Source organism: Pristis pectinata, chromosome 6 (assembly GCF_009764475.1).
Source record: "Pristis pectinata isolate sPriPec2 chromosome 6, sPriPec2.1.pri, whole genome shotgun sequence".
NCBI lineage: Eukaryota > Metazoa > Chordata > Chondrichthyes > Rhinopristiformes > Pristidae > Pristis > Pristis pectinata.
Window position 1 is genome coordinate 16,698,357 of NC_067410.1, and position 12,742 is coordinate 16,711,098.

The window sequence follows — 12,742 nt, forward strand, 5'->3', positions numbered from 1 at the left end:
AATGAACAATCCTTAATGTTTGCAATGAACAGCTGCGAGTCCACCAAGATTTTAATTGCTGTCAAAGAGTGATGGGGTGGGGGTGAGGCAGGGAGTGTGGTGCAGTGGGAATCAGGTGAAAGACGGAATTGGCAAGAGAAAGAAAAGAAATGGGGAGAGAGGGTTGATGGGGGGGGTGCGGGGGGGCAGGTTGTGGGAGAGATGGTGGGGTGGTAGAGAGCCAAAAAGTGTGAAAGAGATTGCTCCAGGAAAGAGGAGTACAAGGCCAACCACCAAAACTTTGGGGTTTGAAACAGAAAGCCAGGCAAGAGCAAGGGGTTGAGGTGAGAGAAAGGGACACCTTTTATGTTTCACTTGGTGAATATCTTGAACAAGTATGTTAAGTGTTTGACATTTTTTTCTCATTTAATTTCAGATGGTTATGTTAATTCTTTTTAAGTATTTAGATTCTTCAACTGAGTTTCTTGAGCTCCTGAACACAAACCCAGTTTTGTCTTCACATTAAAAGTAATGGCAAATGTTTTTGATTTATTAATTTTCACTTAACAGAATATTTTCCTGGAATGTAACCCCTTCATAAATTGAGGGGTAACTATAGTATTGTGAAAAACTACAATTCAAATTAAAGTTGGACTGAGATCTCATTTAACAGTTATTCCAAAATGCGGGCAAAGTTTAAATGTCAAAACATCAAATCTACCACTAATTTAATAACAACAGAAGTTCAGTCTGTACAAAACCAGAACGCTAATCAAATTGATCATCAAGAAGCACTGACTAATTCTAATCAACGCAGTGTCCACTAAAATGGTCAGCAAAACTAAATGGTGCCATCTGCTGGAAATTATTGATAGGAACATTTGAACACAGGAAATGGAAGCAGGTACAGGCTTCAAGCCAAATTTGCCATTCAATAAAAATGCTGGTCCTCAATCTGGAAAAAAAAAACTGTGACTTTATCCACATATCCCCAATAGAGAATTTCAAAGAATTACATTCTCTGTGTAAATAAATGTCGAATTATTATGGTTCTAAATTACTGTCTCCTTATCCTCTGCCTCCTAATTAGAGGAAATATCCTCTCAGCATCTATCCTTTCAATTATCCTCAGAACATTGCAGGTCTTAATCTGATGACACCTCTCTCATTCCTCTCAACTCCAGCGAATACAGATGAATCTTACTTAATCTCTCCTCAGGAGAAACAGTCATCTTGTGAACCAATCTTGTAAAAATAGACTGCAATTACTCCAGATATAGTCTTCTTCGGGTGGAAAAAAAACACAGTACTTCACGAGATCTCACTAAAGCCCTATACAATCTCAGCAAGACTCCTTTACTTTTGTACTCCAACTCCTTGGCAAAAAAGACCAACATACCAGTTATCTTTCTAATTTCTTGCTTTGTGCCTTATGAACCAGCAAACCAAGATATTTGTGCATATTTGCTAATTTCTCACTGGTTAAAAAAATTTCAAAGTACACTTCCCACATTATAATCCATCTGCCCTTGTGCCACTCACAGATTCTTTGTCCTCCCCTCAGCTCACTTTCCTACCTGGCACCGTATCATTAGCAAAGATGGCTATATCGCACTTTGTCTCTTCATTTAGGGCATCAGCATAAATTGTGAAAAGTTCAGGTACTAGGAATGGTTCCTATAGTATCCACGGATAAATATCTTACCAAAAAAACCAGGCCTGCTATTTAATTTGGACTTTACCTGCTCGTACTCCCTCAACAGAACCTCCTTTTTTATTCTGTCCATGTCATAAATTTTCACATGGACCACAACAACCATATCTTGTTCCAAGATCCTCTGCAGGAGACGTCCTTAACCTTGCGAATAGGCAGGCAATTGTCTTTCTGACTTGCACCCACAGCTACAGAAAACAGTTTCTATCCCCTTAACACAGTCCCCTGTAACCCTAGGTTCCTTTTCACTTCCCCAACTTATATGGCCTCATGTACAACGGTGCCATGATTAGTTTGCTCAAACATCATGAAGTATCTGTTCTCATCCACAGAGACCTCAAGAACCTCATATCTGTTGGATAATTGCAAAGGCCGAGGCTCCAGCAACACTGCCTTCTGGATCTCTATACCCATTTCATTTCTAGTCACAACCTCGTATCCCTTTTGACTGACCAGGGAGTGCCTCACTGGTTTCCATAAATTTCAACATGCTGCAGCTACAACATATCATCTGCCCGAATTTACCAAGTCATGAGCTATTCACTTGATACTAAGTTTATACTTAACTGATAAGCTCAAATACCAAGCTATATTACTTTTAACCATTTGGGTTTGCTATTAAGCATTTTTATATGAAAAAAATATAGTAACTTTCTATAAACTCTGGACAAAATGTAAAGCAACACAAAGTGCTGGTGGAACTCAGCAGGTCAGGCAGCATCTATGGAGGGAAATAAACAGTCGACGTTTCAGGCAGAGACCCTTCTGTTATGGAAAGGAAGAGGGCAGAAGCCAGAGTAAGAAGGTCGGGGGAGGGGGAGAAGCACGGACTGGCAGGTGATAGGCGAGTCCAGATGAGGGAGGGGAAGGTAGGTGAGTGGGGGAGGAGGGAGATGCAAGCTGAGAGGTGATAGGTAGAAGAGGCAAGGGGCTGAAGAAAATATAAATGTCTGGCCTGAAGCTTACATAAAACACACATACTGGAGGCAGAAAGCAGCACCTCTTTGTCCTCTTATATCAAATTCCTCAACTGACTGAATTCCTTAACTTAGCCTTTGATAAATATGCACTCGATTATTGTTTGCTTGGTGTGACCATGCATTCATTTTCAAATAAATAAAATTGTTCATTACGACTGAGGCACATTTGAAGTCTTCTAATCTAACTGCTAACTTTAGATTTAAATAACCTGTGGCTCAGATTATACAAGGTGAAACTGATAAGATAACATTTTCACTTGAAAACAAAGCCATTTTAGAAATACATGGATGGTCTCTTCTTTCTCAATCACAACAGAAAGGACAATAGTCAATGTTTCTTCCAGCTTTTACAAGACCTTCCAACCCACGTTCAAAAAAATAACTTTAATAAAAAAAGTGTGAAAGAATGTTAAAAAATGAGGAATAAATAATGAGTTTCCCCAGAAATTACTCAAATATTTAAGGAATATATTTCACCACTAAACTGTTCAAATCATGCTGTGACATTATGGATAAATACTCTGCACTAGATTGGAAATTCCACTAGCAAAAAGAGGTCCAGTTCCTATGAAGAAAGATCTTTTGACCTCCCAAGCAGAAAGGAACTGTTTCATGAAAACAAAAATATTTGAACAATAATTATTTCTTCACGTCCATCTCTATAATCAGAGGAAACATATATACACCAGCTAGTCACAGAATTAATCTAATGGGAGGTATTGCCAATGAAGCTGGAACGTTTAAACAGAAAATATTTTAAATAAGAAAACTGATTATACATCTTATACAACAGATATTCTACACCTACACCATGCTCTACTCCAACTTGGGGGAATTTGTTAGTGAGTGCGGAAGGCCAGCACAGATGGGAGAATCAGCTTAAGAATTTCAGCATAAATATTTTCTATAATTAATACACATGCAAAGTGAATCAGTGAATTTTGATTCTTGCACCAAATGCTTTGTTCTAAACGAACATTAAAAGTAGAAGCAAGAATTGGTCTTATGGACATCGAGTCTGCAGCACCATTCGACAAGATCATGGTTGATCCCCATTCCGAATTAAATAACAACCGTCACCAAAATGGACCTGGTCAGAATTTGCTGTGAATTCTCTATGCACTAAATGTTAATCAAAAGGAATTTTTGAAAATACATTCCTTTTCACAATTTTGTTCCAAAGTATGCAGGTAGGAACAAAGGATAAAAAATTAATGAGAAGCGAAAATAAACAAGAACACCAACTTGCATTGATAAAACTACTTTAACACAGCATGACATCCCAAGTCGCTTCGAAGTCTATCGGCATAGAAGATTTGAATACCAAGCTGAACGAGATTACAGGCAGATGGGTAAAACTTGTCAAAGAACTAGGTTCAAAGGGGCATCTTTAAAAAAAAACTGAGGTGGCACAGTGGAACAACATGGGAAAGGAAGACTCAATTTTATGGCCAGGGAGCACAAAACTGTCAATGTTGCAATAAAAATGAGGATGCATTTGAGAGCCAGAACCAGAGGAGAACCGATGTCTAGGAAAGTAATAGAAAGAAAGGGGATAACAGGGATAAGTATTATAACAAATAGAGACAATGAAGTATTAAGAGATTGAGCTAAGATCGAGCCAAGTGTTGTCAATATACACTTCAAACCAAACATTATATTTTCCAACGAAGCCACATAATGGAAGCAAATGAACAAGAAATCAGAAGGGGCTATAGATAGACCTTTAGGGATTCTGGACATAGTGTGGGACCAGAAGAGAAGCCATTGCAGGTGACTCTCTAGCTGTAACTAGCTAAATAAAAATGAAAGCCCAAACCAATTCAACACTTGGATATCAAAATGAAATGTTATCTTTTATTTGGAAATTGCTAGATAGCAGTTTTTCACTATTTACTAACCTTAGCAAATGAAAATAAATGTAATCACAATGATCCATTGCCATATACATCTCTTTATTAGTAAATTTGAAAGCTAATTAAATAACTTACATACCTGAATCTCAGTTAATTCAAATTCAAGGTCAAAATGTAGTGAATGGCTGCAGCCTGACAATCTGTACTGCTTTGTTTTTTTGTTACCTGCAAATTAATTGAGCATGATGAATAGGCATTCATATATGGCAGCCCCTCCAGTTTTGGAGGAAATATAGCTTTTGACGTTATGTCAGATGCAGCATGAATTTGATTAGATGCAAGGTCAAGCATCCTTTACGCAATAATAATTCAGTTATCAGTGGTTCACTTTCTGAAGTACCAATGAGGCAATTCCACTTCCTGCCATATCTGCACCCTGATAAATAAAAAAAGTTTAGTGCTAATCTGAGCCTGATTATAGAACATTTTTCTTCCGCATTCCTCCACCCATAAGGGACTGAGTTAGGACTATCAACCCCATTTCACATAGAACAGTTCTGCAAACAGGAGTTCTTTATCTCATCTGTCTAAGCGAGTTTTAAAGGAGAATTCCAATAGTGTAATAAGCTGTGCTTAATAATGAACCAGGCTCAAACCTTTCTACATAAATTTTCCAAGATTCTCAACAAAAACACTGTAGCAGCATTCAGAACTGGTGTAGGTAGGACAGCTGCTGCCTCACAGCTCCAGTGACTTGGATTCAGTCCTGACCTTTGGTGCTGTCTGTGTGAAGTTAGCACATTCTCTCTCCAACCAGGTGCATTTCCTTCAGGTGCTCCAGTTTTCCCAGGTCCCAAAAACATGCAATTTGATAAGTTAATTGACCACTATAAACTGACCCTAGTATGTGGAGGAGCAGAAGAATTTGGGGGGGGGGGGGGGGGCGGGTGTTGATGGGAATGTGGGGAGAATAAAATGTTAGGGTAGGATTAGTGTAAAAAGAGGTGATTGACAGTCAGCGTGGACAGAAGGCCAAAGGGCCTGCTTCCATGCTATATCCCTCAATGACCATTTTGCCACATTGCCTAATGAGTGCAAGCCTACTTTTTTCTTATAATATTAGGATTACAATTAGAGTCAAAAATTGATTCGGCAATGTAACAGTTAAGATAATGAACTTCCGTGTAGAGTTAAATCCTCAAAACGACCACTGTCCTATTCTGGTCCAAATAGTTGATTCAATTTGAATCATAACATCTAACTATTTTTGAACCCTTTCTAACCACTTGCCTACCCAATTCATCATCAGGAAGAAGATAGACCATTTGTAACCTCTAGTTCCAGCTACAAGTCAAGCTACCTTCAGCCCTTATTTCTGGAAACTTCCAGTATTGACCCATTGAGCATGGGCCTTTTACCCACACTATGCTCTACCACAGCCAGTACTATTAGCAATTGCTTGTTCCATGGCAACAGCACTGTTTATAGTTTTCATCTCTGATGTCTCTGTCCTTCTCTCATCATAGCTTCAAGAATTGTATGGCTCATGTTAAATCTAGACAAGAAGAATTTTCCTGTCCTGGCTTACCCATGCCCTTTTTTCCCTCCGTGCAAAGCTTTATCTACTTCCTCAACTCAATCTCAAAAAACCGAGCATTCGCAAACCTACCTTCACTGACCGTTGTCATGGTGTGTTTAATGAAGTCAATGCCAGTTAACTGAGCCAGCAATGCAATCTGAGATTTAGCCTGTTCAACTTGTGCCTCCAGATCAGTTGTTGAGCATTTCCATGACTCAGGATTTTGCACACTGAACTTTTCTTTTTGCAGATGCCTAAATATAAAAGTGAAAAAGACTCAATGCCAGAACATCAACCAATTTGCTAACCTATCACACCAACGTTCATATAAGCAGCAATAGAGCTTCAGTGTATGGAAGTATAATGGGCATTACTGGTCTAGAATTTTGGGGGACACAAGTTTAAATCCAATTATGACAATGGAGAAAATTAATATAACTAAATTAAACAGTAATGTAATTATTATTTACTTCTGTCCAAAAGGGTTAGGGTGATTAGCAAACCAGCTGGGTTTTTTGCTGTTGCTATCAAAAATCATGATATACTTTGGAATATCAATACAGTATAGTGTACTGAAGTACAAGTCACACCATTTTCAAAAGAGTGGGAATGTAGTATTAGAGGATGGTGTGGTAGGGAGGTTAGGGTGATGTGTGCACAGTAGATACAGAGAGGACATACAAGGATTGACAGGGAAGAATGCAGAAGGAAGAGGGGAAAGTGCAGTGGAGATGGGGGACTTTTGTGTCTGAACTATAAAACCAGAGTATTGCTATTACATCTTTTTAAATATATTGACAAAATGGTTTGTTTTCATTGCAAAATTATGAATTATACAAGTTTAATTAATGAAATAAGTAACATTTCATCTTTCTTAATGTACAATACTTTGGATTCAAACTAAGAAATTATTTTGCAGTTTGTCTGAAATAAAAACAAAAAACGGTGGAAAAACTGAGCATGTCAGGCAGGATCTGTGAAAAGAGAAACAGAATTAACATGTTAGGTCGATGCCCTTTCATCACAACTGAGAAAAGTTGGAAATCAAACACATTTTAAGTTGCAGAGAAGGGGTGATATGAAGAGAACAAACTGTTAGCACAGAGATCAAATATGAATGAGTGACAAAAGTGTTGGTGTTACTGACTAAGAAAGGCTTATTAATCAAAGTTTACCTGTTGGAATAGAAGCGAATAGAAGGAAATGAAACATAACAGAAAAGAGGGAGAAAAAACAATACTGGAACTGTGGGATATGAGATAATGCAGATGCAGGAAATACTAGAAGGTCACAGCATCTGTGAAGGCAGAAAAATACAGTTAATATAGCAGATTCAGAACCTTTCATGAAAACTAGCCAGTTCAAATACAGACAGGAAAATCTGGTTATCTGTAACTGTGGAATTCAATATTAAGTCCCAAGAACCTAGTTGGAAGATGAAATGCTGTTCCTTGAGTTTATGTTTGACTTTGTTATGTAGACATGCAAATTGGCATCATGGTCAGCACAGATATCATGGGTCAAAGGGTCTGTTCCTGTACTGCTCTGTTCTATGTTCTAAAAAACATATGAGGCCAAAAATGAATGTCTGAGTGAGAATACGATGAAGAATTATAGTGACAACCATCTGGAAATTCAGTTTCACTTTTGTGGACTGAACAGATGATAAGCTGTCACCCAATGAGTGCTCAATTTTTCCAAAGCAAAGAAAATAACACAGAAAACTGGAAAAAGTTCAAGTGAAACACTGTTTCACCTGGACGAGGTGCTATGGTTCCTGGTTGCTGGGAAAGAAAGAAGATAAAGGGCAGACGTTCTATCTCCTGCAGATGCACGAGAAAGCACAGTGAGAAGGGGAGTAGTGTAGAATGGAGGTGTCGAGGGATTTGATGTCCATCATAGAAAAAGACAGTTGGGACCAGAAAACGGGAAACTGTCAACTATCACTTGTGGATCTTGGGGAGGAGGTAGAAATGGCAGTGCACGGATAAGACTGGAGCCTGTGGAGAGAAGATTGCCAAAGCAAATAAGGTCACTGACTGGGAGATAATTCCCTTACTTTCTGTAGTAGGGTCTTGGCCTAAAGGAAGGCACAAAGAATCTAGAGAATTGGAGTTCAGTTCACCAAACAACACCAGCAGGCAAACAGAGGTGCTGGCACAGAGGTGAAAGCAGCAGAAGTCCTGAGTATCATGCTGGGCTTAGAATTCATTGAGGTGGGGATAGGGTGTTGCAACTGAGATGTGCTGAAAACTGATTGCTGGAGGATCAGAGGGGGGGAGGATCAGAAGGGACAGTGAAAACACACCAAGGAGCAAGGCTGGAAGTCAAAGGAAAGTAAAGGGGAAGAAACAAGCACAGGCACATTACAGTTCTGGAGCTTGCAGTTTATCTTCTTGCTACTTACATGTTTTTCAGAAACTCTTGAGAATTAATCTGAGTCTCTTTGGCCTTTTGCTCCAAAATTCGGATTTCTTCCTGGAGGCATTGAATCTCATCTTCATAAGTCTGATGCAATGATTTTTCCATAAGTTCTATTAAATTAAAATAATGCAAGATTGCATTATCCAGATAATTAAAAGTCTCATTTCATTCAATGAGATGAAACAGTAGAACTGGAATAAGATCTGCAGTTGTCCACATTTGTTCAATGGTAGCATTCTCACAAACCAAGTCAGAATGCCATAGGTTCAAATCTCATTTCAGCAACTTGAGAACCTAACTGAAGCACACACTTCAAAGTAATACCTAAGGAGTACCAGTCCACAACAGGTGTTATCTGAAAGACAACATTTTCACTTGAGACTTCCAATAAGCCTTTCAGGTGAACATAAATGATCCCAGGATACTGTTCTTAATGCTTTGGCCAATATTTATCCCTAGCCCATCAATAATGGGATGTGTATTTATTTCTATCTTTTGTATGGGCAGGACTGGATTGTGTCCAGATTGACAGTTTCACTTCCCAATGACACTACCCTTCAATGTAGAACAGTGCAGCACAAAAACAGGCCCTTTGGTCCACCCACGTCTGTGCAGAACATGATGCCAGTGCAAACTAATCGACCTGCACATAGTCTAAATCCCTGCATTCCCTGCCTGCATAAACACCTCTTAAACCTTGCTATTGTATCTGCTTCCACCACTCCCCGGCAGCGTGTACCAGGCACCTACCACTCTCTGTTTTGAAAAAACTTGCCTAGCAAATCTTTAAGATTTCCCCCTCTCACCTTTAAGGTATCCCCTCTGGTATTTGACATTTCTACCCTGGGAAAAAGACTGACTATCCACCCTATCTACACCTCTCACATTCTTACATATTTGTATCAGGCCCCTCAGCCTCTGACATTTCAAAGAAAACAATCCAAGTTTGTCCAACCCCTCCTTGCAGTTCATATTGTTTAATCTAGGCAACGTCCTGGTGAGCCTCATTAAAGCCTCCACATCCTTCCCGTAATGTGGCAACCAGAACTACAACAATACTCCAAATGTGACCTTACCAAAGTTTTATACAACTGCAATACAACTTCCTGACTTTTATACTCAGCACCCCAACCTACAAGGGCAAGTATGCCGTATGTCTTCTTTACCACTCTATTCACGTGTTGTCACTTTCAGGGAGCTAATGTACTTGCACCCCAAGATCCCTCTATACATCAATGCTCTTAAGGGTCCTGCCATTTACTGTATAATCTCCTCCTATATTTGACCTCCTGAAGTGCAACACCTCATACTTGTCCAGATTAAACTCCATCTGTCATCTCTCTGTCCACATTTCCAACTGATCTTTCTCCTGCTGAATCCCTTGACAACCTTCCTCACTCTCAGCAACTCCATCGATTTTTGTATAGTCTGTAAACAGCAGCCCACCATTACTTTAAATTAGAATCATTATCAGCACAAAGTGGGCCAAAGGGCCTTTTCCTGTGTTGTACTGTTCTGCTCTGTTTCCAGAATCTGTAGTTTTCACTCCTTTACTTAACCTAAACATCTTTTTTTTGACTTCCAAAATAAACTTTATTCATAATAAAAGACAAAACTATATACAACTATAAAACAGTGCAAGCCTTTACATTCTTGTACAGATCAATCATTAGTGTTACCTTTTTATATAAATATCTTGCCATTGTGTTTAATGCTAAGATGAGATTCATACCCCACTTACTCCACCACCATGTCCATTTACTACTTGAACGTCTCCTATCTTAGTCGCATTGCTTTAAGTTCTGAATTAATTACCATTGTTATTGCTGACATCCCATTATCTACACTTCACAAGCTCTAACATGTCCAAAACAGAGTGCAGCAGCGAATCCCACCATCTCAGTTACTTTGTGTCCAATGACATATAATGGCTTCTCGTTGCTCACAGCACATTGAAAACCCTTAAGTTTGCATTCAAAATTCTTAAAAGTTTTGTATCTCACATCTGTAAACTCTTCAAACCATCTATACTTTGCATACCACATTACCCTCCAATTTCCTGCATATTTCTTTTCTCATTATTTCCATCAGTGCTATCAGCTGCATTACTAAAACCCTCCATCTTTTATTATCCCTGCCCTCAAAGCACCTTTTTATGATCAAGCCACCATTCCCAACCTACCACCTTTTGATCAAATTCAGTTCCCTTTATTATTTTCTTGGAGAAGGTATTTTGAAGGCAGTAAACAAATACATTGAAATACTCATTAAAATGTATAGAATATCATTACTGCAAAGGGTAAAATTCCCATAGACTTGTAAGGAAACACAACATCATGAAATTATTAAATTGATATATTCATATTCTTGAACAGAAAAATGCTCAAGTTATTTTACCTGCAGATTTAGTGTTAACAATTAGACTTAAAAAAATTCACCTCTCCCTTCAAGGAAGTATTCTCAAAATGTTCAAAAATTGTATGATTGAATAATTGCACAGCGCAATAGCACCATTTGGTGTCAGAAATAGGGTATTACAACAATAATTCCAACAACTTATTTGTACTTCAGAGTAAAAACAAAACTTACCAGAAACAGCATGTTTACATAACCATTGTAAAGTAACAGAATGACTCATTGCAGTTTCATGGAATTATCAAACAAAATTTGACAACAAGCCACACAAGGTCTGGATATTGCAGTGGCGATGACAAAACTACTTGTGTTCACCTTCAGCATTGATTTTCAGCAATTTCTGCATATTTTCCACACATGTACATTTTAACTTGAAAATTTAGAGACTAGTCAATGACTTGCTGCACATCTACAGCCTGTGCTCATTCCACTTCTCCAGTCAATGCAAATCACTAGACCTTATGAATCTAAGATACTTATGACAGGTCTCACTATGACATACCTTTAAGATTTTATGCTTGTTAGTTTTTTTAAATGACCTATTAAGCCATAATTACAGCTAAATAAACTATATGACCCTAAAAAAATAATTTCAGCCATATGCACTACAAATTATTTACTTGAATATTCCAAATGCAAGCAATTTAGAAAAGATATTTAACCTCCATACATTTTAAAAACTGGAAAATAAACATCTGAGTTGAAGAAAAATTACTCTCTGTTATCCTGACTTTAACAAATCTTTAAAGTAATTAAATAGTTAACCCTGAATTCTCCACAGCTGGTGGGCACTGGGGATCCCAATGAACTGAGGCTGACAGCAGCAGGCATTAGACTGCTGTGTATTGCTAGATCTCCTTCAGTTGCTCTTCTCAAGACCAGCACAAATGCTATCACTTTATCAGTGATAAATTCTGGGCCAACAAGATTTTAGTTAAAGAGACAGGTTTTAAAAAAAGTTTTAAATGAGGAAGCAAAATAGAGAGATTGCTGGATGATCTCTCTGTCGTCTTGCTGATAAATGCCATTCCAATCCAAAATCATGAGCTCTTGCATAACTCCACTACATGTGAGCAGTCCACATTAAGTCCCTCCCACTAAACAAATTAAAAAGTTGACCACCCAAAAAGTGATATTCTCAGATTTTGCCAGCTCACAAAGCTGTCAAGGATTACAAATGGTCCTGATAGTCTGTTATATTCAGTGCTTTCAAAAACTATTAAAAGTCAATAAAACACTTTTTAAGAAAAGTTTTTGAAGTTAATTAAAAATCTAAATCATTTAAATCAATTGAAAATATTAAAGTCAACTAAATTAATCAAAATAACCATAAACTGCTTTATACTTACAGTGCTCTTTAAGAACCATTTTGCTCCATTCAAACAAATGGGCTTGGTATTATTGTGCCAAGAGGAAATCACAATGTTTTTGTGCACTGCCACTGGACTGTCATACAACATTATAAAAAGCTGGGACTTTGCTGGCTGAGGTTGGGACTTCCACTTATGGGATGGGATTAAATGATAGTTGTTTGGTGCAGAACAGATGGCATTTCCCAGCAAATGTATTCTCAGCACATTACAAGATTCAGTAGTTGGACAATGCAGAGTTACACACATGACAGAATGGAGGTGCGTGATAAATGTAACTCCCCTTCAATATCTTCATCTCCCTTTCCACACCTCCATTCTGCAGGTTACAATTCCATCTTCTGCTTTGCTTTGCAGTTCTAGAGAAAGTCACACTTTTGTTTGGCTTTTCTCTCCAAGGCATTAAGTTCTGAAATTCCCTCTAT

At 38.2% G+C, this 12,742-nt stretch overlaps 1 protein-coding gene across 1 annotated transcript in view; it reads right to left on the reverse strand.

The window, feature by feature from the left end:
• Positions 1 to 12,742, reverse strand: part of cenpp (centromere protein P) — a 115,911-nt gene that overhangs the window by 100,983 nt on the left and 2,186 nt on the right. The window contains exons 2-4 of the mRNA XM_052018907.1: positions 8,516 to 8,642; positions 6,199 to 6,362; positions 4,669 to 4,754 (exon numbers count right to left, since the gene is read on the reverse strand). Of these exons, the coding sequence (XP_051874867.1) occupies positions 4,669 to 4,754; positions 6,199 to 6,362; positions 8,516 to 8,637 (372 nt within the window). The 5' untranslated portion in view covers positions 8,638 to 8,642. The remainder of the gene's footprint in view (positions 1 to 4,668; positions 4,755 to 6,198; positions 6,363 to 8,515; positions 8,643 to 12,742) is intronic.